Source organism: Trachurus trachurus (assembly GCF_905171665.1).
Source record: "Trachurus trachurus genome assembly, chromosome: 16".
NCBI classification, from domain to species: domain Eukaryota; kingdom Metazoa; phylum Chordata; class Actinopteri; order Carangiformes; family Carangidae; genus Trachurus; species Trachurus trachurus.
This window is the reverse complement of record NC_139902.1, coordinates 8,029,884-8,053,675: the sequence shown is the minus strand read 5'-3', so window position 1 is coordinate 8,053,675 and position 23,792 is coordinate 8,029,884. Positions and strand designations below refer to the sequence as shown.

General features: G+C 41.7%; 1 protein-coding gene across 1 annotated transcript; it reads right to left on the bottom strand.

Annotated features, from left to right (window-relative positions):
* Positions 1-2,131: 2,131 nt before the first annotated feature.
* Positions 2,132-22,529, bottom strand: LOC310999415 (beta-1,4-galactosyltransferase 3). Its single transcript, XM_083989829.1, has 7 exons — positions 22,389-22,529; positions 11,655-12,998; positions 7,588-7,823; positions 5,926-6,113; positions 5,701-5,823; positions 5,506-5,610; positions 2,132-5,096 (listed from the first exon to the last, which is right to left on the bottom strand). Exons 2-7 carry the CDS (start codon positions 11,926-11,928, stop codon positions 4,841-4,843), a joined length of 1,182 nt encoding a protein of 393 aa, XP_083845955.1. The 5' UTR covers positions 11,929-12,998; positions 22,389-22,529; the 3' UTR covers positions 2,132-4,840.
* Between the last annotated feature and the right edge of the window lie 1,263 nt (positions 22,530-23,792).

The following is a 23,792-nucleotide window of genomic DNA, read 5'->3' as shown; positions in this document are numbered from 1 at the left end:
TCTGAAAAGCTGAAGTAAACTTTGTTCAGATCGACTTTTGGAGAGCTGAGGGAGAAAGTCAGCATCGATGGTCACTCAACAACTGTATATCACCCACAATGCATTGCAGTAATGCAAGAAAAAGACATCCATGGGGTGGCAGTAATGAACCACAAACACCAGTTGTATATTCACCACCTAAGAAAATGAATAAAAGGGGCCAGGAAAGTATTCAATTGGACTTCATTTGCAGTGGTAACATGTACAAGCAAACAATTAAAAAGTATAAGTAGAAAAATATCCAACTTTTTGTCACAAAGAAAAAGATAGTTATGTCTAAAAAGCCTGTGAGCTCCTAATCAAACTGAGAATGAGTGATGAGGCTCTTTTCACTTGCAGTGAAATGCAGTGGGACAGCAGTTGCTCTCTGTGGTGGCCGTAGGGGCAGGTGCCAAGGGCTGAGAAGGTCAACGATGGCAACTCAAACCACTATTGGAATGCAGCTAAGTCTCAGCCTAACTTCAGTCTCTGCTGCTGTAAAATATTATTTTCAAATATGTTTTCCAAACGTACAGGAATGACTCTGAGAGCTCAGCAGCCATCCATAGGTGTGAATGAGTGTGTTGTTTGGTCCTGTGATAAACATGGTTTCCATTTCTCTCTCTTTTGTTCAACAGATGAAAAAACATCAACAATGAAGAGCACCGCGTGCAGCATCAAATTTGATTTAATTTTGATACAGATATTGCTTTAGCTTCCCAAATATTTTCCCCATTAATAGTAATTGATAAATAGTGACTTTCAAACTTACCTAACAAAAGAGGGCCAACATAGCTGGGGCATAACATGATTTATCTAAGGTTAGATGTTTAAGTTAGTAGGCTACTTTAGATTTTTAAGCATATTAGAAGTTTACTGCAGGTACTCTTAAAGCAACACTATGTAGTTTCTCAACCTTAAAATAATGTTTCTAAACTCATACAAATGGTAGAAAAACGGTTAATAGGATGAATTGAGCAGCCACTACAGCTGCACTCAGCAACAACACTGGTCCGATATTTAGGCTATCCGTGTTTGGAAACTACATAGTGTTGCTTTAATTTAACCGCAGTACATGATATTTTTTATACAATAATAACAATGACTGGGCCTCTATACTTCCATGTTTGGAAACTTTTGAGGGTCCCATTTAGGGCTGACCTCCAATAGTTGACGATCGATTCGGAGAGGTCTGATTCGACTATGAATACGTAGTCGAATCGTTGGAAAATGTTGCCAATTTTTTGATACAAAATCTGCCTACTTTTTGTTAATAAAGCGTTCAAAATTATGTGTGCGTAGTCTTAGCTTCTTACTACGTATTAATGCATAATAAATAATATTTTTGAGTGAATTCTATAAAAATACTCTTAAAATCTGAGACTTGAACCTGAAGTGGCTGTAAATGAGTCAGATATTACGCTGACAACACAACACAATGATTTTCCGATTGTCACCCAAAACACGTAACAACAAATAAACAGGTACTGAAGCATCACCAACAAAAAAGAAATAAAACTCACCCATCATCTTTGTTGAAGTTGTATTCCCAGGAGTAACTCCCAACGTAGCCATGGATCATCCAGTGGAGAAGACAACTGGCCTACAACACAGGGACACTGGATGTGCATGTATGTGTAAAATGTTCTGCCAGGGTGGAAGAGAGGGTTGTTTCAAAGAAGAAAACAACAAATACCAAAAAACCCAGTCTAGTCTAATTTCAAGACTATGGTTGTAACGATACTGCACGAATTTGCATCTATTATTGTGGACAAGCAGGTTTTTGTGGGGGCCTTACAAGTACGGTAATGATTTGCAATCTGACATTACATTGTTTTACCTGAAAATGGTCACACGCAAGCAGAAACTGAACACATACACACTTTCTTTTTTCTCGTAAATGGCTAAAATCCCCTCTCCCACACACTCTGACAAAATAAAGGTTAGTTTTAACTAAAAACCAGAAGGGGACAGCATTTCTTTTGAATAAATCAGTTTATTAATGAATTTAAGGCCACTCTGGACTGTGCAGAATTCATAAAGAGCGCAGACATGACTCACAAAGTCACCTTGCCCTTGGTTTCTTCAGTACTACCCTGTGATAACTGCTTTCTATTGTTGCGTAGCTTAGCCACATCAAAATGGAGTCAAATCAAATTAAACATTACATACTGGGGAGAAAACAAAACTGGGGGACAAACAAAAACCTTGGGTCAATGTTACACAGTAAATGATGTAAAGTGTACTGTAATGTGACAGTGGAGTGTCTAGAGACAAATGCCCTTTTCTTATCCTCTAATTTCACACAACAGCACAGGAGGTCCACACAGCAAATGGAAACTAACATATAAAAGTCAACAAGAGTTTCTGGTTCACAAATAAACACTTGAGCATGCATCAAGTTCTGTAGGTGAGCACTGATATGAAATCTTCTCCTTACTGGGCTCCGTATATCCCCATATCGTTACATATAGGCTCTTTGCCATGCATATTTGATATACACATACTACTGTATTAATGCGTAAGTGTTGAAATACTAGTATTGTCCGGGCTGCTGAGGGCAGAACAGCTGAATATGAATTCACATCCCAGTGATAAAAACTCAGATCTCGTCTCATCCACTTCAGCAGACTAATACCACAAGAATGTGAAAACTAAAAGTGAAGTTTTTCATCACAGGGTTGAAAGGAATACAAAAAACATCATGAGCATTAAGAATCATCCTCATCCCTTCACTAAAAACAACTCCTTTTTTTCCCCATCTGTGGTTTGCAAATTTAGGTAAATCTGAATACATGCTGTTTATCTAGCCACAAGCTATTTGAACACAGAACTGAAAGATGCTATAAATATTGACAGGAGGAAATAATCGGCCCATTCATAGAATAGTACGGCGTTACAGAAATCGTCACAACATGTGGAGTGTACTGTAAAGAGACTTATTTTTTCTTTATCCATGATCACAGCTTTTCCATCTTAGTCATCTTTGGTTTCAGCCCGTTGACGAGTCAGTGCGGACGCACTCACTGGATAAAGGGACTGGTTTCTGTTGTAAACAATCATCTCTCAGCGTGGAGAGACGAGACGAGGGGACGGGGAGGGGGGGGGGGGGGTCTACATGCAGTGTGAGGGCACACGGTTGGAAGGACAGCGCCGATGTCTCCATCTAATAATGTGTTGACCAGCGACCGTCCCAGTCTAGAATGACTGGGTCGATATTGGAGTCGCAGATCACAGTCACACCAACAGACCAATTATTATCATGTCAGAGATATGGAAAGAATAAAGAGAGGATAAACACGGACTGCTTCCTTGTTTAAGTGAACTGCAACTTCTACACAATGGTTAAGATGCCTGTGAAATAATTCACACTCGCACAATTTTCATTTGAACTTCACTGTAACCGTTATTTATCATTATTTTGTGGCTTTTCAAACTATCGCTACGAATTAAGTTTTCTGAAACCACACATCAACAGTGATGAGAGATTTGTCCTGTTGTGCTCTGGCCTCAAACCACTCAACCACCTTCTTTGCCTATAGTCTTTTCATTTTGACTACTCACTGAAACTCGAGATTACTGATCTCCACTTCTCTTGTGTAGATGAACAATGGTGGAGTGGTTTAAATGTGAAGCACATTATCAGGATTCACTGCATATAAATTGTTGCGGGAACAAGGCAGCACTCTTGAGGGAAACATTAATATACACTGTGCATAATCAACATATATGGAAAAAATAAAGTGAAACAAAGAGACTCCATTATGATGTGAATCACTAGCTCATCTGAAGGCAGAGGACTGATCACCAAGACCTGCTCTGTTTTAAGAAGGCAAATACACAGAATAATATATGCTGAAATATAAGTAAATGAGCTGAAAGGCTGAACTGAATACACCAATTACTGCTGAGATAAACGCTACACAGAGGGACTGAAACTTATCCTTGGTGTACAGAACTGAAATGTTTCTTCAATCCTACTGAATTTGACAAAAGGCAAAATTATGTGTACGGCATCCACAGCTTCGAAAACATGGGAGCTCTTTAGCCTATATGTTGATGTACTTTGAGCCAAACTGAAATAGAGCAGCGTCTCTGTCCGGGGACCCTTTCTAAACAAGGGCCCAGACATTTGCAGACAGGTACACCGATATGTGCGCAATTGTGTCAAAAGCCATAATAGGAGCAACTGTAACACAAGTTCCTTCACTTTAGTTCTCACTGTAGTAGCTTCACGCACTCGCAAACACACTTTCACTCATGTATTCATTGGCTTTGAGAAAAAAAAATCTGTCCATCTCAGTGGTGGCACAGTGTGACTGCTGGAATTTGCAGGTACTGCTCCATTAAGCCCAGTTTTCTACATCATGTAAAGTACAAGTGATAAGACAAAGAAAAAAAATAAAAGATTCTAAGGCATCACAAGGTTTAACCAGCGACCACAGTGCTGTAGATATATAAACTCATAGAGTCCAACTTTTAGTCTCCTCTCTTTGCTGTGGCTCCCTGGAAGAATAATCAGTGATAAATCAGGATCACAGGAACCACGGTGGAGAGCTGTCACCTACAGGTTGATAAAGTCACGTCTATTGTTTTCCTAAACCAGGTGTATTATTCACCCAAACCTGCATGTCTGCCTGTGGGCAGCTTGATGTTGTTTCTCCACAACTACGTCCTCCACAGACAGACAGCAGGGCTTAAAATGAGCGAACAGCTTCAGGCCACCGAGAGGAAAACACACCGTCCTACAGCATGATTATCCTACTGAAGTAATGGCAAAGAGAGACGTGATTAGTGGTTGTTTATGGGAGACTTGTTTCTCTTAGAAGCCCCGTTTCTTTTTGGCTGCGCCTTTTATCGGGACCTCGGCCGGCGCGTCGGCCGGAGGTTTGCCTGCAGCTTTGACAGGTTGAGGAGGAGGAGGAGGGGGCGTCGGAGGGTGGAGGCCGGCCTCGGTGCCGATGTTGACGGTGATGTTGGTGTACAGGGGCATGTACTCCCTTGAGATGATCTCGTATTCAGCCGTGTTCATCCCGTCCAACTTCCAGGTCTGACGCGTCTTGGCCAGCATGTTGAACCTTTCAATCACAACAAAGACAGAAGAGTGAATACTGAAGGCTGTGACCCTCTTTACCTGTGCAGTGAAAACTAAAACCATTTCTGCTATTTCTGCTTGAGACCAAGGATTACAGAATACAACCCCTTAAAGAGGAACTATGCAAGATTTTGACCTTAACTATGCTACATTTTACCCATGATCTCTTGTTTATACCAGATAAAACTACACAAATGTACACATTGTAATGCGTATATGATATATAATGTTATCTATCGCTCCATGGATTGCTGCCTCGCCGGCTTTGTTGGAGGGTTTATAAAACAGTGGAAAAGCGACCACACTCGCATAGTTCCCCTTTAACAGATTTGTGATTATTATTTTTTTTTTTTTTATCTCTGCATGCAGCAACACCAACATGTTTGTTGTACCTCTTTGGGTTCACATCATTTCCTTTGTCCAGCTTGTGTTTAATCATCTTGTAACGGCCAACCCTCAGTGACGGCCGAGTGATATACATCCCTCCCAAGGACACCCTGGGGGAAAAAAAACACAGCTTTTTATGAGCTGGGAGTGAGACATTTAACATCTGATCTGCAGGACTATCTAAAACTTCTCATTCCCACCTGACTCCGATATCATCGTCCTCTCCCCCCCAGCCCCAGTAACTGTTTGGAAAGCCATTCATTTTGAGGTAGTGCAGTGGTGTCAAAGCTGACACTCCTCCAAAGTACATCTTGTACGGAAGCCTGTAAAGATTAAAACAAAACACATGAGTATTTTTTTTATAAGTAGGATGGATTATGCTGTGAGTCTGTCTGTGGCCAATTCACAGCCGAGAAAGGACATACTTGTAGCCAAACTTGTCCATGGCGATGGCTGCATGCTTTGGGTTGGAGTCACACATGTATGTGTTGCGATCGTCCTCTGGAATGAGGTCCACATCATGGAAGAAGAGACAGTCCCAGTCCTCCTCCCTCATGGCCTCCCGGAAACCCACGTTCATCAGCTTGGCTCTGTTGAAAGTGTAGTTTCCAGCCTGTGTGGCAAACACAGACACTGTGAGTCAGTGGTACAACAAAAAAATCTAACCTGCACTTTAATTCAGCCTGTGACTTCTTGTCTCCAGTTTCATATCAAGCTTCATGGAAGTTGCTTGAAAAACAAAAACAGTAAGGGGGAATGAAGCCAAAACATAATAAGTAGTTAAAGCAGATATCAGCTTCACGGCCGTTTCGGCTAATGCTGCGTTCAAGGCAGGCTTTTGAAACCGTAAGTTACAGCTTCAAGTCACAACTACGACTTGGTAGCGTTCCAGGTAACCCGTAGCTCGTGTTTTTACCATCCTGTTGTCTGTGAAAGTTCCCTATAACGGCCACTCGTAACTTCCGACCCGTGAACTCGTACCAGATCGAACTGGTATGACTTCACAGGAAGGAAAAACACAAAGTACGAGTTTCTTTGAACGCACCATGAGTTAGCAGCCCCCGCCCTTGTCAGGCATCAATTGGTCCTCGTGCTACGTCACCACATTCACGCGCATCCCTTGGCTGCACACACAGCCCTTCATGCCGTTCTCTCTCCTCATTGGATAACACTTGTATCCCACAAGGAAAATTTTCTCCTCGGGTTACAGCAGAGCAGAGTGACGGAGAGACTCGTGTTTAGGCTGAAATACTTCATGTAAGTGATTGCTGACGGAAAATAGGACTATTTAGGACTTATATTAACAAAAACATTCCACTGATATCTGCTTTAAGTACAGGCATTGGCTTTTATTTACCTACTAAAGCTTTCATTGGAAAAATGCCATCCCATATTACCTCCTTGTTAAATCAGTCTCATACTGCAGACAGTGAATAAACAAGACTCTATTTTGCACAAACAATAGTAACGAACTGGAGCTGCACCAATCTCACACTGTCTTAAATTTTTCAAAGAAACAACATAAATAAAGATACCATTCATCCCCTCAGACACATGCCATCATCTTATTTTCATGTCTTGTTTAGGTATAATTCATTGATTAAGGCAAAAAAAAAAAAATGCACCACAGCATCTGATTCATTGTTTATCAATAATCAATCATTGAAATATGAATTTCAAGGTATTAGCTCAGACAAGACAAAGAGGAAGCAAGTTACATCATGCGAATGTGCAATGACACATCCAGTTCTAGAGGTTTAACTGGAGTTAATATGAATCAAGTGTTAAACAGATAAGGAGTTAACACCCTCTAAGCTACTTGACCTCCATTGTATGTCAACATGCACATGCACTGAAGGCACAGAAGAGGGCGCTCTTCATCTAGCTGTAGGATCTTATCCTAATGATTTATGACAGCTGTAAGTATCTAACAGAAACAACTTTGTGTTTTTGCCTAATTTTAAACTAAAAACAAAAATACCACTTGAAACATAAAAATCCCTGAATCTAAATCCCCTATTTACCATTTGAATCTTTTTTTTTTTAACCAAATCATTTGCTGTGTTACTTGGTTGAGTGAGTTTCACCTGATGAATGACATAAATTCCATAGTTGAGCTGTTGGCGCTGCAGGAAGGGGTGCAGGTAGTAGAGCAGGAACTTGAGGTGGTGCTCTCTGTGTCTGTGGGGAATGACGATGGCCGTGCGGTGCCTCGCCTCACAGTCAGGCGGCCTGTAGCGTCCCCCCCGGACCACCAGTGGATTTTTCCTCTGAACCTCTGCTAGGGTGAGCCCTGATGGAAAACTGACATGGATCGGCCCACCTGTGGGCAGACACAGGATATGCTTAATGAAGTGGAGGCAAATAATGTGGTTAGACGACAAGTCGTTATTGTTTGAATATGACATCATGGTGAAAATGACCTTTTTTGAAGTCTGGGATCCTGAATTCAATTCACACAAAGCAAGAGAGACAGATCTTGATACCGACACAGAGCTGGATGTGTTAATAAAAGTAACAGTAAACAAATATACCGGGGCATATCAGTTCTGGCACTTGTTCTTTGCATAAAGATAGGTATACTTTAGCACATAAAAAAGTTCATTATTTCTGTTCAAGCCTCCTTGTTGTCCCCCCAAGGAAAAATACATACCAGTAAACCAGTCTCAGAATTTTTTAAAGATGACCAAACTCACACTCAACTCAATTCCCCAAGTCTTTGACTGACATTGTAAACGGTTTAGTAAAAAAGAAAGAACAGATCCAGTCGTTCTCTCCGTGCCTCCTCACAGAACATTCAGTACTACCTCATGATCTTTTGCATTCATCTTTTTCTCAAAATGTTGCTAAAGCCTTCTGGCTCAGGTATCTGCGTGTCTTTTAAAATGACTGGCTTTAAAAGTAGGAAAGGGGAAAAGAGCAGAGCCTTGAGAGCAGAAGACTACGGTAATTTGAAAAACATGTGCGACAAAGTAACAAACAGATACACAAGGTCCTGAGCTATCAAACAGGGATGAAATGTGGTTGGAAGGAGGATTAAAAGCTCTGGGTGGAAAAAAAGTAAGTAAGAGGACTCCAAGTTAAACTTTTTTCAGCTATTTACAAAAATCACTTCGTTTTAGACTCATAAAACACACTACAGCAGAGGCAGCATTCTGCAACTTTGCCCTTCTTCAGTTTTATGATGAACAAAAACAAATGTCTCTGCGGAAAATGTGTTATTCGAACAACGCATTCAAGCTTTGATCCACAAGGAAACAATGGCTCAAGGATCAAAGAGTGGTCATAACGTCAATTACATGTTGTCAGCTCTGATCATGGTTGTGCATTGTTCTGGAAAACGATGCCCAAAAATGTAAAAGAAAAACAAGTCATGCGCCGTTTCAATTTATAGATCTACAAAGTATATGAGTTGTCTGACAGATGATTGATGTGACCTAATTCAAAGGGAGGTCACAACTAATAATCTTGACTGATGTGATTCTGCTTGCTAGTAATTACTGTGGCAATTTGCACCAACATAACTGTCTGCATTGATGGCAGAATATTATGTTTGCAGTGCACGCTCTCATATGTAAGCAACACTGCTCCTTGATATGCCTGCCCTTCCCTATTGGCCACAATTTATGTTTACCCTCTTTCTTTACATTATGTCATCATGCGAGAGACACCTGGCTTTTACTGAATATTTTATGACAGAAAAACAGCTCTTTCAAAACCACACTTCATGTTTTTCTACTCAAATTAAAGACATATTTATGTGTTTATATGAATAAAAGATGATGTACTATCCATCTTGGTACTACTATCCAAGATAATAGTACCAAGATGATGTACTGTCCAAGACAATTGAAAAACTAAACATTTGAATAACAGTCCATCGAGAAAACATCACTCCACTGTAACAGCTGTTTGCATCTTCATGGAAAACATAAAGTCAAAGCAGCACATTGGTGGTGTTGTTGCCGCTGTTTTCTCTCTGACTGCATTTAACTGGTTTAAATTGTACATTTCATCAACGATACAGTGGTGTTTGGTTACAGAACATGAAATCAACGTCCCGCAACAACAGTCTTGGGGTACCACAGGGGTCGGTGCTGGGACCACTACTCTTGAGTTTATTGACGACCTGCCAAGTTGTTGTCCGTCAACTGAAACAACTGTAATGCAGCCTTGTATGTTCATGCAAAAGACAAAATACAAGCTGCACAAGATCCGACAGCTGCCATGATGAGTAATGTGTACTGGCTTGAGAGTTCCCATTTACACCCTCAACTTATCGAAGACTGTCTGGATGTACTTTTCAAAAAAGACAAATATTGACAGTAATCCCAACATTGTTGTTCAAGGCCAAAGAATCGAGGTGGTACAAGATTTTAAATATTTGGAATCTTTCTTGAGTCACAACTTCATTTTAAACAACAAAAAAATGTGAACAGAATGAAATTAAACCTGTTCAACCTTAGATTTCTTAGGAACAACTTGAGTCAGCCAAGCTATACTTTGATGCAATGATTATGTCACAATATGTCCTATTACAGAACAAGTTGGGCAAAGCAACTGTAAAGCCAACTGAGACAGTCTCAAAACCTCCTGAAAAAGTACTTGACAAAAAACCAAAAATGTGTAACCCCTGTGTGTAATCAGTGTAACATCCTTCTCCAAACATCTTAAAGCATGCCTATTGCCTATTGGAAAACCAGATCTGTGAACACAACTTTGTTTTTGTGTCGTCTGTCTGTGGGACTTGTTGTTGGGGCACCACTTACAGATTGTGGGTATCCTGAAATACAATTTAATACTTTATTATGGGCATCATGCAATACAACTCAGCACTTTATATTCTCATTGAATAATTTCATGTGGTCCCCCAACTCCTACTCTATATTGTTCTTCCTTTAATGGTTGGTTGTTATTTTGTCTGGCTTCCTTTGAATTTGTTTGCTTTGTTTCATCTAACATCTACCTGCCAATGGGACAAGAGATGGAATTTAGTCACGTGGCTACAGTCTCACACATACATTTTGATGTTTGATGTTTATTAATATGTATTGTCCCATTTCTAAAAAAAATAAATAAATCATACAACAGTCAGTTTAAAGGAACTATCAGTTATTAGGACCGATTTAAATCACATTTTATTCTAAAATCTTTGTTGCTAACAGAGAGCCTCCACCATCTGCATCATTGTTTCATTACAAATGTGTGGATAGCATCAGCACTCATTTTTTTAAGCTGATGTGTTGGATGTATCCCACCTACTCCTGCTCAGCTCATGCAGGAGATCTGTGTCAGCAACACAGGTCAATTATCCCCTTGTTCAACCAGTTTCAGTGAAGCCCCAGAGGACGTCTGCTCACAATCCATCTAACTGTCAACAAACGGTGTTAAAACAAACGCACCAAGTGGAGTCTTACCATTTGTTCAAGTTGCCTAAACCTCCATAACCTGCACTGAATACACCTCTGTTACAGTATAACTTTGTTGAAGACTGAGGGCTTTACACAGTTCACCTAAGAATGCGAATGATGGAAATTACAGTGAAACATCATCATCGGGCGGCAGCTGATGTCATTTGACTATTCGCTGGTATGACGCCCTATTAACTGGTATAAAGCAAATGGCTCAAGCTCTTAGTGCTAAATGGAAATGTCTGAAAGCTGCACTATCATGGTGCATTTAAGTTCCCCTGGTGCTGCTAAACAAGAGCAAGAGTCGACACCTAAACATCCTGATACAAACCCAATAAGAAAATGTATCTGTAGTACCACAGTATAATGGAGGCAGAAAATATGTAGATGTGGGACAAACCTGATGCAGAACAACAGATATACAGACATACTGAGGTGAGGTGGTAAATCAAACAAGTTCACTGACTTAAAAAAAAGCTGGAAATAGCTGTCTACTTCATTAATCAGTTAATGTTTACTAAAAGAATGACACTTTTATATTATATTGACATGAGAATCCTGGGATGGCATCTGGAACTCATGATCGCAGCGAAATGTGAGATTAAGGTGTAAATCTGAAAAACACGGCAACTGCCCATAGATCAGTGCTGTGTTGGGGGATGCAGGTACATGGAGGCAATAGCTACTTTCAGGTTTCACAGTGTTGCTTTGGAAACAATACAGAAACAGGCAAGAACACTCACCTACAAGTGGGGATATCTTAGGGCAGAGGGGCATGTCATCTCCGTGGCCGTGAGGTCTGGATAGGTGGGAGAGGTTGGCATATACGTCCCCTCCCGTGACGCCAGCTGCTGTGTGATTACGGCTTGAAAAACCCGGGCCGTCGGGCTTGCGGAAGATGCGGATGAAGTATGTGACCCTCTTCTGGTACCCCTCTCGGGAGAGCAGTGCCATGACCACCAGCTGGATGCCCAGAAACATGAAAAGGTAGCGCCATTTGGACTGGAGAGCGACCATGGCGACAACTCTCGTAGAAAAAAACGAACAAAAAAAAACTGTGATCCAGAGGAGGCAGTGAAAAGTCACACTAGTCTTCAGTAATCCGACACTCAGTACTTCAATGTTGAGGCTAAATATGCTCTCCCCATCCAGAAATGAAATTCAGAGAGGTGGTGATTGTAAAGTGTGTGTTTGATGAAAGCTGGTGTGGTTGGTACCTTCTCTGAAATATTGCAATGCACATTTAATGTGATGGTTAGTGTATATTAAGTTACTGTGGAAATATGGAATTTGGATATGAGGAAGATGAGTAAAAAAATAGAGTAAGCCCACACCAAAAAAGGCACTTGTGGTAGGCTGTAATGGAAAGAAACCACAGAGGAGAGGTGAAATAGAAAAATATTCCAAAGTGTTAAAATTCCAAAACCGTGTGTGGCAGATATCTCCAAAATTGACTGTTGGTCCAATTCCTGATTGGCGTGGGGTGGTAATGCCAGTCCCACATCATGTAGTTTCACCACCACTGAACTGCATCCATTGCTCTGTGAAGCTCATTCTCCTCCGGTCAAATAGATGGCAGCGTCAGTGTCTCTCACTCACTCTCTCGCTTTTTCTCTTCCTCCCTTTGTGAGCTTTATGCTGCCTTCTGTTCTCCCTCATGTTCTCTCCTGAGGGAGGCCTCCGCAACAACAACAACCGCCATGACAAAAGGGGGCATATGCAAACGTATATGGCCCTATACTTTGAGAGGATTACACAGCTTCCATTGACTCGCTGCCTGACTGACTGGAGAGACGGGGGAGTGGACCATGACCAGCGTGGGAGGAGTGGTCAGACGGTTGCATGTGTGTGTGTGGGTGAGTGTGTTTTTGCAAGGGGGAGGGCTCCAGTGAAGAGTCAGGCTGGGAGCAAAAGAAACGAGGGAGGAGGTGGAGGAAGAGGAGGAGGAGGGAGAGCTTTGATTCCCACTGCTATTGTTCCATAATGATGCAATCCACAGCTCTGAGACCCCTCAATCAGCTCACGGGGGCCGACGGCCACTGGGCCCGCTGGATGGACAGGACCCGGACCAATTGTCCAGCGCGGCTCTGAAAGGACAAAAAAACAACAGAAGAGGAGGAGGGACGGTTAGATGGACTGACACTCTTTGGTTCATACTGTTGACATCAGCGATTTTGCACTTACAGCAGAATCCTTTTCCCATGCAAACAATGACTAATTGTGCGCAATGCGAGCCTAACGAATGGATTGTGTTTGTTTACATGGAGACTCAACAGCACAGTTGGATAGCCTTGACTAATCAGGCCCAGCGTGGGCTCCGGTACAGATGCCTCCCCAAAGAGAGGCCTGCTGCCCACCGCTGATGGCAGACGGGAAGTCCTGCACCATCCTGTGGATGAAAGATTCCTATGACTGGAGCCAGTAAACTCAATGGCTCCGTTCCTGTAGGTTGGTGCAATACTGTGTTTGCTGACCTTACATAACCCCCCCCGACTCCTGCTCTGCTGCTGTCTGCTGCAGTCTCCAACACGTTCTTAGATGCAAATCAAATAGTGCTCGTTAAAGTAGGCTGCCTCAGACCACTAATCCTAATCCCACTGAATGCTACAAGACTGGTGCAGAGACGGATAGAAAAACTGTTTCAAGACAAATGGAGCAGCTGCCGACCTCTCACCAACACATAAATCCATTGTTGATCTTTAAGCTTAGATTTAATTTGTTAAATCAACCAATCAATCAATCAATCAATCAATCAATCAATCAACCAACCATCAATCAATCTTGATTTGATTAAAGCTACATAATGTGTTCCTGGACCCCACAACCAAGCTCTTTTTTGGCTACGTATTTCTCTTGGCTAAAGCGTGCCTTGTAAAAACGACTTCCTCGATTGCAATGCACAGTCATTTTAATGGCCTTTCATTACTACTGAATTATAAATATGTTGTTGACGTCTGCAGCCTTAAGAGCATGCCACACTAATAACACAGGGCAAAACAATGCATTGTGAGCACTCGGAGTGAAGGGTTCATTGGTTTTCAAAAGCAGTGCTCTTGAGCTTCCTCTTCTCCTGTGTTTAATCTGTCATTCAAACCGTATCACACTCGGTGAAAACCAGGTAGATTACATGGTGCTTGTTATGGAAGACGGGACTGAGGGAAAGGAAAGAAGAAGAAAAACAGGCAGACCGACAAAGCACACTGTAAAGAAACAGCAAGAGTAGAATGGCGGCCTAATCATTGTGTGTTGCCTTATATATTACTGAAACATGCCAACTACACTACAAAGATACAAAAAAAAAGTCACCACCACCTGGATTTAACTAAGCTGATAGGTAAGAGCTTCCCACTGGATAATACTGCATTGATGATTATGTTTCAGCTGGCAACAACCTATTTAGCCCTAACTGATGTCGGCAGACACATCCTGTGGTCGTGGAGAAGATGTTAATCTGTTTCAGAAAGGTCAAATTATTGGCATCAAGCAAATAAAACATCTAAGGAGATTGCTGAGACTACTAAAAGAACTGTTCAACACATCAAAATACTGGATGGATGGATAGTGGGCAACCATCATCTTCAAGGAAGAAATGTGGTCCAGTGTGACCACAGAGTCCAGACCTGAACCCCACTGAGAATCTATGAAAAATTAATGCAACTCTGGACGGAAATAAATGTTGTGACATTGCATAAGCTTATCGAATCGATGGCACAGCAAATGTGTGCCGTTAACAAAGCTAAAGGTGGTCCAATGAAATATTAGAGTGTGTGACTTTTTTTTTTGGCAGTGTATATTACAACATCTGACAAGCTCGTGTTTGTTGAACGTAAGCATGTATGTACCTCTGGAAACAGCTGACTGCAAGGATTTTCTTTTCAAGGATAATAAAGGTTTTTCTCTTAGGGGATATGTGGATCAAAAAGGAGAGGAAAGCCTCTGCTTGCCGCTGCAGATGATTTTCATCTGTATGTAGAGAACTGTGAGCAGATGGGGGATTGAGCTCTCTCACTTTGACTAGCACCTCTAATAACCCTGAAGATTATGGATATGGTTTATAGAGATCATGCCATAAAGACTGAGCGGTGGAGCCGATTTGCCCTCCTGTGCGATTAACCGACGATGTGATCCAGGGCACAAAAACAAGCAAGTGGGGGGGGGAACTGGAATAAGGAGGACTACAGCTTACTTACTGGTTGACACCCTTACAGGCTCACTAGATCAGAGGTGGCGTTAAACTTAACAGGGCTGAAAAACTGGGCGTTAACCTACAATTACCTGTCATTTTCATCCGTTTAATGATGATGAGACATGAGTGGTGGAGCCGATTTGACTGCATTGAAATTATAGAAACAACTCAATCACAGCAACAATTTATGGACCAAACTATTCAAAAATGAGGTCACCCTAAGTGGTGCACTCTGTCAAAATGCCACACAGTCTTCAGGTTTTTCCATAATTGTTTAAAAAAAAAAAAAAAAAAGTCAACAACAGAGAATATCAAGTTAAAAACAACCATTGCTCTGGATCGATGTAAATAATTAAACCTCAGGTTTTTGTGAACAAAACACGGCAGAAAAGATTGATGTAGTGTTTTATGATTTTGAATTTTAACTTCTATGACGACCTCGTCCTAGTCTCGCATATTCCAGTATCACATTCATCCGTAATGAGATATGTGGCTTTCCAAAGAGAAGAAACAATAAGTGTGGTTCACTTTAGTGCTCGAGGGCCACGCTGTGCTCGGGCATACTGCTACGGTGAGACAACTTGGCAGCAGGAACCTCCTGTAACAAAGCGCAGGCACTGACTTAACATGCATATAAAAAGAGCCCCGATGACTAGATTTAGAGGAATCTTTCTCTGTAGCTAAAAGGCTGAGGATGAGGAGTGAACCGAAGAGAGGGGAGGACAAAGAGAACTAAAGGGGAGCTGGAGAGGGAGAGGGAGAGCGGCCAACAGTCTGGTTACACCATGCGCTTTTGATTGCATTGTGTCTCCTGCTCAGATATCCTTCCTCTCTGCATTTAGAATTTCAAAAGAGGCAGGTTTGGCATGATATAACATACTCCGGCACACCAAAGTCAGCCATTTCTGGTCTCGTTTCCCTGCAGCCCCCGCGCTGTATTTTTCACATCACTGTGCAACGTGCGCTTTAAACAGTGATGGCACATAACAGTCGACAAATGGGACATTTCCTTTTCTGCCCATGGGGCATAAATATTACATATATATGGTATGTCCACATGCATGCTTGCTCACACATGAATGGACGAAGGAGGAGCAAAGAGGCCTAGCACGGGGTATGGACTGTAGAGCTGACAGGAAAATAAAAGGGGGTGGGGGGGTAGGAGTATGAAGTTATATATTTAGATTGTCATCAAGGGATACGACTTACGGTCAGCACTGCTGTTCAAAACCAACAGGGACAGCACAGAACCAACAAAGGATAAATGAGACCCAGGCTAACTAACAGTGGGGGGAACCACAGAAGAGGTTTACCTAACCAGACATTCTTACAGAGTTTCTATTGGCTCCAACACACCAACACTTCACTTATCTTCCCCCCTTCCCCTGTTTTATTCCTCTCCATCTGTAATGGCAGCCTATTCGTTGGACTCAAATTAGAGGATCTGCTTCATTTGCGCAAATCATATTTTTCGACAGCAACGGCCATTCATTACCCGTTGAGGGTTATTTTACAGTTGGTAGTTATGAGCCAGAAATTCCAGCCACAGCTGGTTCACATCAAATCAGAGTACACACAGTAGAGAGGTGGCTGATCCCCGCTACAGAACAACGCTATCTTACTTACAAGTGACTGCAAGAGAGTTCAAATCTGTGTTTCTGATAAGTGCTACTGTGAAAAAAGGAGATAACAAGCTATCAAGTACAAACTATTCACTTCTACAGTTCTCAGAAGCAGCGTGTCTTTGTCAGTGCCTGTAGAGCAAACACAAGGTCACAATTCACTGAGTAAATGCTGACAAGAAACACTGAAATGCTCAACACTTGTCCTCCAAAATGAAAAAATAACACAAAACCTAGACTAGACTGCTGACTGATGGAGGCCTTAACCTCTTAACCCCACTGAATCAGATAGCAAGTCTGCATTAAAGGATGAACCTTTAAAATCTGCCTGAGTGTGTCATCAGTTCTATATACCAGCATATCAAGTCTTTAATGTGTGACCTTCCTGTTAAATCTGCTCAAGCCCTACTACTTGTTGGTGGGATGGGATGGGATGGGTCGGGTCTGATGTGGCCATGGAACTCCACTCAATTTTACAGAGATTTACTTTCAGCTTTTATTCAGAGATACAGCACTAGACTGCACACTGTCAGGTCTAGTTTCATTCATACACATCGGACGATTAAGGAACAGAGGAGGTAACACGGGCAGTCAAAAAGAAAGGTTGATTAAATGTGCAGCCCCTTAAAACCTTTTCCAACAGGGTGAAGGTTGCATGGGAGAAAATCAGTGGCCCTTTTTAAAATAAATGGCCACGGTTACAAAACATTTCTTGATGTCTGATTGGAAATTAATAATACTGATGTCAAGTTCTGATGTTAAGTTCTGTTTCTAATCAAATTTGATAAGATTGAAAGAGGAACTAAACAGGATTATTCCCATGCTACACAATATGCTACATTTTTACCTCCGGACTAATTGTGATAGTTAAAGCAGAAGTAAGCGGAATATTTGTGTTAATATAAGTCTTAAATAGTTGTATCTTCCGACAGCAATCACTTCTATAGAGTGTTTGGTCTGAAACACGGGTCTGTCAGTCACTCTGCTCTGCTGTAAGCCCAGGAGAAAACTTTCCTTGTATCCTACAAGCTTTATCCAATGAGGAGAGAGAACGGCATAAAGGGGCGGTCCTCTCTGTGTGTGCAGCCAAGGGATGCGCGTGAATGTGGTGACGTAGGGACGAGGGCGGGGACTGCTAACTCCATCTGCTGACAAGAAGTTAGCCAAAACCACCGGATCGCTTACTTCTGCTTTAACTACATGACTTGTGACTTGTTATGAGTGAGAATGGAGGCTCTCTGTCTTCCACCTAGCATCTCATGGCTGAAAACCAACCTTGCAACATCAGTGTAGTACTTGACATCTGCCCCGGTGTCCCAGCTCTTGTCTCTGTGGCACCACGACACAACACGACTCCTAATCTTTTGTTTATGACAGTTAAGACTACACACAAATATACGTATCGTATATGTTATATAAAGTTATCCACCGCTCCATGGATTGATTTTTTGCCGGCTTAATTAAAAACAAATGTACATGACCAGGCGGAGGAAAAGCAACAAGACTTGCATAGTTCCTCTTCAACTCTATATTTAGTAAATTAGACTGTGGGCTGATGCATTAACATGCTTCCGTTGCAAACCAAAAGGAAGAAGTCAGTAAATGAGATGATAAGCTAAAGTAATACCCGGCTCTCTGGGAGGAGTGCAGGAGGAGCAGCAGCGGTGGGGATGTGTTTTAAGACGCCCTGAAACGGCTCTCAGAATGCCATTCTGCTCCACGTGATTATATGTTTCTGGCAAAAACACGCTGGCAGGGAGGGACTTGTCAGACATCTATGGTAGCCAACAGTGTGGAAAGTACCACCTGTGAAATTGTATTATAGACACCAGCTTCATGTCAGGTGTAGTCAGTTAAATGGCAATACTTCAAGGCAACACAACTGAATTACTAACACTAGGGACCGAGTTACAACATCAAAGCTCATGTTACAACAACTAATCCTCAAAGGCTCATTGGAAACAATGGTATATCATGTATACAATTAAATAAGCAGAAGCACAAAAGGATGCAATACCTACCTACCCTATGGCAGGTTTCATTCATTCATTCATTCATTCATCAGTATTTTGACTTCACACATTTTTCAAGCCCATGACGATGACTGACTTATCAGCACTGCAGTTTAAGATTCTGTAGAGCAATTCTCTTCAAGTTGATGTATTTAAATGTCATTAGAAAACATTTTCCTTAGTATTCAGTATTCATCTGTTGAACTCTGCAATCTGCAATGCAAAATACAATCAACATGGTAATGAGGCCCAGATCAACAAAACAAGCGTGTTTGTAGCAGCTACAGAGTAGCAGGGAGACTGATGGGTGGCTCTCTGATGAGTTAAATTAATCTAAAATCAACTCCTCCAGTGCATACAGAGTACATGTGCCCTGAATTATCCAATATGCTGCAGAGCATTTCCCTTTTCAGTGCTTTGAGCTAGAGAAATTAGGTTTTATTCCTGTGAGAATCAGCACAGGCTTTGTGAAAAGGCTGTGTTTATCTGTGTAGATCATTTACTTCCATTGATAAACTAATGTGATGGTCTCACTCTCACATTTTGCTGAACGCGTACAATTTGATCCATCTGAATGTTTTTTGTGTGCACACATGTTTCCAGACACATGTTAATGAATTTTACGCAAGTCTTTAACCATGAGGCCACACCTGTTTCTGACAGCAGAAAATTAATTCATGGTAAGTGCAAACACCAGGGAGAAAATCTGTTTTACCAACCAACAACCTGAGCTTGTTTTTTTGTTTTTGTAAAAGAGGGTAAAGAGTCAAATAACAGCTCTTTCTGGGCGGAGGCCACCCAAACCTTGTCACCAGACTCTCCTACCATTTAATCACACAGTTGGAATAGGTCACGAAACAATAACAAACCTTGGATAACATTAGCAATACTCTCAGCTAATCTCTAACCACTTAATATCTCAATGAACCAAGAAGACATAATCATTCCCAGAAAAGAGTTACGTTTGGCCTCAGTCTAGAGTGTGAGACTCAGCATATAAACTACACCCTGATGCCAACTAACTAACAAACACAAATGCCAGGCTAAACCAGCTGGGCAACTTGAGGCACAATGAGTCATTTTTGGGAAGCAGAAGAGTTGATTCAATGTTAAGTTAAATTTAAAGTTATTAGACAGCAGTGCATTTCATTTGGTTCCACACGCAAACACACAAGGGTAAAATATACCACTTGCCTTTGTTTTGTGGGGAAAAAATAAACCCCAATAATAATCAGAAAACGATGACAAAGGAGAAAGAGAACGGAGACGACAAACAAACAGGAGGACATAAATAGAAAGGAGAATGTGTTTTGGAAAATTGAGTGTTGTGCTGCACTGTTCACAACAACTGTAAAATTGTAAACTAAACTAAGTGACTGAACACATGTTCTCAGCTTAAAGTATGCGAGTTCACGCACCACCTTGCATTAGAACTCATCTAATATAGTTAAGATGGGTGTGTGAGTTATTCAACAGAGATATCTCAGCTGGTTCAGGAACTGGTGTTCAATACCACACGGGGGTGAAACTGCTTATGGACAGATGTAGTCAGCAGCAGACCATAAATCACCCTCACAAAACAGCATCACCTTTCTTTACAAAGCTTAATATACAATACATTAGTACATCAGGGCACACACACACACACACACACACGCCCAGTAAGGAGCTGGATCAAAACCAAACTGATACCTAAATAACAAAGAGATGTTATCTGGATTCTGTGTGAGTAGGTTCTTTTTTGGAGCACCGACCCAGCAAGTCCAGGCAATGAAATATTGTGCAAACATGTCCTGAGAAAAGAGGTGTCTGCATAACAACGCGTGCCAGCGTCCTTGTCATGGCAACCCATCCTGAGCCTTGGCCATTCATTGTGGGTGCAGCTGGTACACGTCTCTATGGCTGTTCCCTCAAGACCGACTCCGCTGGGACAGACTGCTGAGAAGAGGGGGAAAAAAAACATCCTCCTTCCTCCCACTCCTCTTCTCGTCTTTCTGCCATTGGTTGCTCATGAAGTTTCCATAGTGCAGCGTTCACCTTCAGCTATAACCAACCCACCGGGGAGAGTCACTTATCCAATCACAGTAACTGCAACCATGGAGACAAGAAAACTCCTCTGCTGCCACGAAGCTCACCACTAATACTGGAGCAGCAAGTTAGACAAGACAGAGGAAACCTGACACTAGGTACTAGTCCTGGGACATTTGTTGTTTTAAAAGAAATCAAGATAGGCTGACACTGCCAAGAGTCGTTGTGTGTGATAATGCAAAAGGAAAAAGAGAAGTAAAATAATAAAGGAACAAAAACAACGTCAACAAGTCTTTGTGAGTTATTCTCAGCAGTATGATGACATAATCATCTGATGCAGTAATGTGTTAAATGATCATCTAAAACTAAACCAAGTATGTCAACAGTCAAGACTGTATGTCGTTATATGTACATCTAATGTAGTGCAAAAGGCAAACATTTTAGCTTTTACATCTTAAATTGTGGTACTTCTGGATTTACAAAGTCTGTTTCTCATATATGCCGATTGCTAAGAACAACTCAAATTAGGCCTTTTAGTGCAATATTATGGGTGAAAGGCTACGTGTGTATAGTGGGAGTTTCCTTTGACAGAATTAAAAAGATGACATTATCATTATCATCATCACCCTGACCACACAAGTGAGGGTATAACATTAAGACAACTGTATGCAGATAAACCTATTGGTCTTCCTCTGTAGGACAATGAAAGAGGGGTCCTTCTGCTTGCCCCCTGCACTGGTCCCCTCATACCTCAAGTTTGGACAATCAGACAGTTGGGAGGGGGGAGGGGGGAGGGGGTCGCCAGCAGAGCCTTTTGTTCTGCTTCAGGAGGGTAAACATTGGAGTACTGGTAAAAGACGCTGTGAAACCTGTTCCAGCGACACAAGCGGAAAAAAGTAGCATGAAATGTCCATTTTCACCACCAGTCATAGTTCAGCAGTGACCGTGTTCCCAGTTCGGTGTAGAACCGTGCCCTTCACGGATAGTTAGCCATTAACACACCAGGTAGCTTCGCCTATTCAAGTTGTCGTTAAACTCAAAACTTGTTTTAAGTTAAGTGTTTGTGTCGCAACTGTTGGCGAGTGACAAAGTCGCTAATTTTAGCATCAAGTGAACTTTGAAGTGGTTTACAGGCACTTCAGACAAGTCGCGTGAAAGAAGCTAACTTTGACACGGGCGTTCGATTAAGAACGTAAACCGTTACACGCTGGTTTGATTGACACTTCCATAGAACTCTTCTCCTTTCTTGTTTCTACTGTCGTGTGAACAAACGGACGTTTAATCCGCCCATGAACTTTGCTCTTGGCCAGTGTTCAGCGCCGTCTTACTTTAAGTGGGGCGTTAATTGCCTTAACAACTGTTGTATGACCGGCGTGACCATGTGTGCTCTCAGCCAACAGATAAACAGATACACGACAGAGTAAAAGTCTTCCCACTTGGGTAAAAACATGAACAGCTTCTCGCCAGCTGTGACAGGAAAGACGAGCCAAACCGGGCCGAGCTAACCGCTGCGGGTTAACGGACGGTAGTTAGCTCAGCTAGCTAGCAACCAGCCACACAGACAGACAGCCAGACACGCACGGTGCTGTTGGGCTAGCACTGTGTTGGATATACTTGTTCAGGTCTCACCGTAAAAGCTGGTTTCCTTCCCCGGCAGGCTGGGTGTCCGTTACACGTCGATATTTCCGACCATCTCCCTTCTTCCTCCGTATTTCCGATATGTTTTGAAGTTGAGACTGTGGCCGATGTGATGATGTGTGGTAGTCTCTCTGAGAGCGAATGAGCAGAGTCGGTGTCGCACAGCAGTTTCCCCTCCCCTTCCCTGGAAACCCCAAATTGTACCATATGCGTCTGAATAATAAAGAAAAAACCCAGTTCTGTTGCGTTTCCTATGAAAAGGGTATCATCACAGTGTAACCAGTGGTTTCTACGGTGAAATGGAAGTGTGCCAGCTTGAATTATCATGGTATATAATTACTGGCAGTCTTTATCAAAAGACATAGCTCGAGGCAGGCACATATAGCTGCTGTTTCAGTCTATTGGTATTTTTCAATAAACCATTAAGTGAAAAATGTTTAGGCGTTGTAGACGCAGACAACACTTAATACAAACAACTGGAAAAACAAAGTAAACGTCCTTTGAGAGTCCTAAAGACATGATTAAAATAAGTTATAAGGTATGAGTTTAAGCGGAATGTAACTTTACAAAGCTGTACCAGACTTGAGAAAGGGTTTAACAGTGGTAAGAATATCACTTGAAAAATGAAGATTATTGAAATGGCTCAAGACTTGGAGGCAAAACGTGATTCTACAGATAAAAACCCTTGGGAAGTGAAACATGAGACACCACCGAGAGGGTGTTCTCAGTGGCCTGAAAAACGAAACTAAACGTTTTCAGTTGCTCAAAATGAATAAATCTAGTAGTTTAATAAATAATAAAAAAAATCATTATTCCACTGTTGCAAGTTTTTAGATGTATTTTTCTAGTTGTGGTTTTGTTACTAAAACGATCATGACCAGAAGTTCTGAGGTCACATGCTCTAGAACTAATTAAATAAAATTAAATAAAAACAAAGAGTGCACATTTCATGCAGGAGATTACATTTCAAAGTTAAGGTAAGAGACAATCATTTATCCTCAAATTATTTGATCATATATGTATAATTGTTTTTATTTAAAAAGAACACACATTTTGAAAGCATTAACACATAGACTTTATGTTTTTGATGGCACAGATGGCACAGGTAATAATGCCATTGGAGCTACCCACGTCCCAGCTATTTCCCCTCAGGCTAACAGCAGCTCAGAACAGCATGGATGCATTGGTGTCAGCCCTGTGGCATCACCTCTGCCTTGGACAGTGTTTTGGACAAAACCACAGACTGGACAGTATCTTTTTCAGGATGTCTGCTTGGCAAGAACAGGCAACCCTGCAACTCTGTCCCTTCTATTTTGACCAAGTCACTTGCAGTCTTCCTACCAGAGACCAAGTTAAACACGTGTAGGTGACATCCATTTGATTTCCTCTGTAATT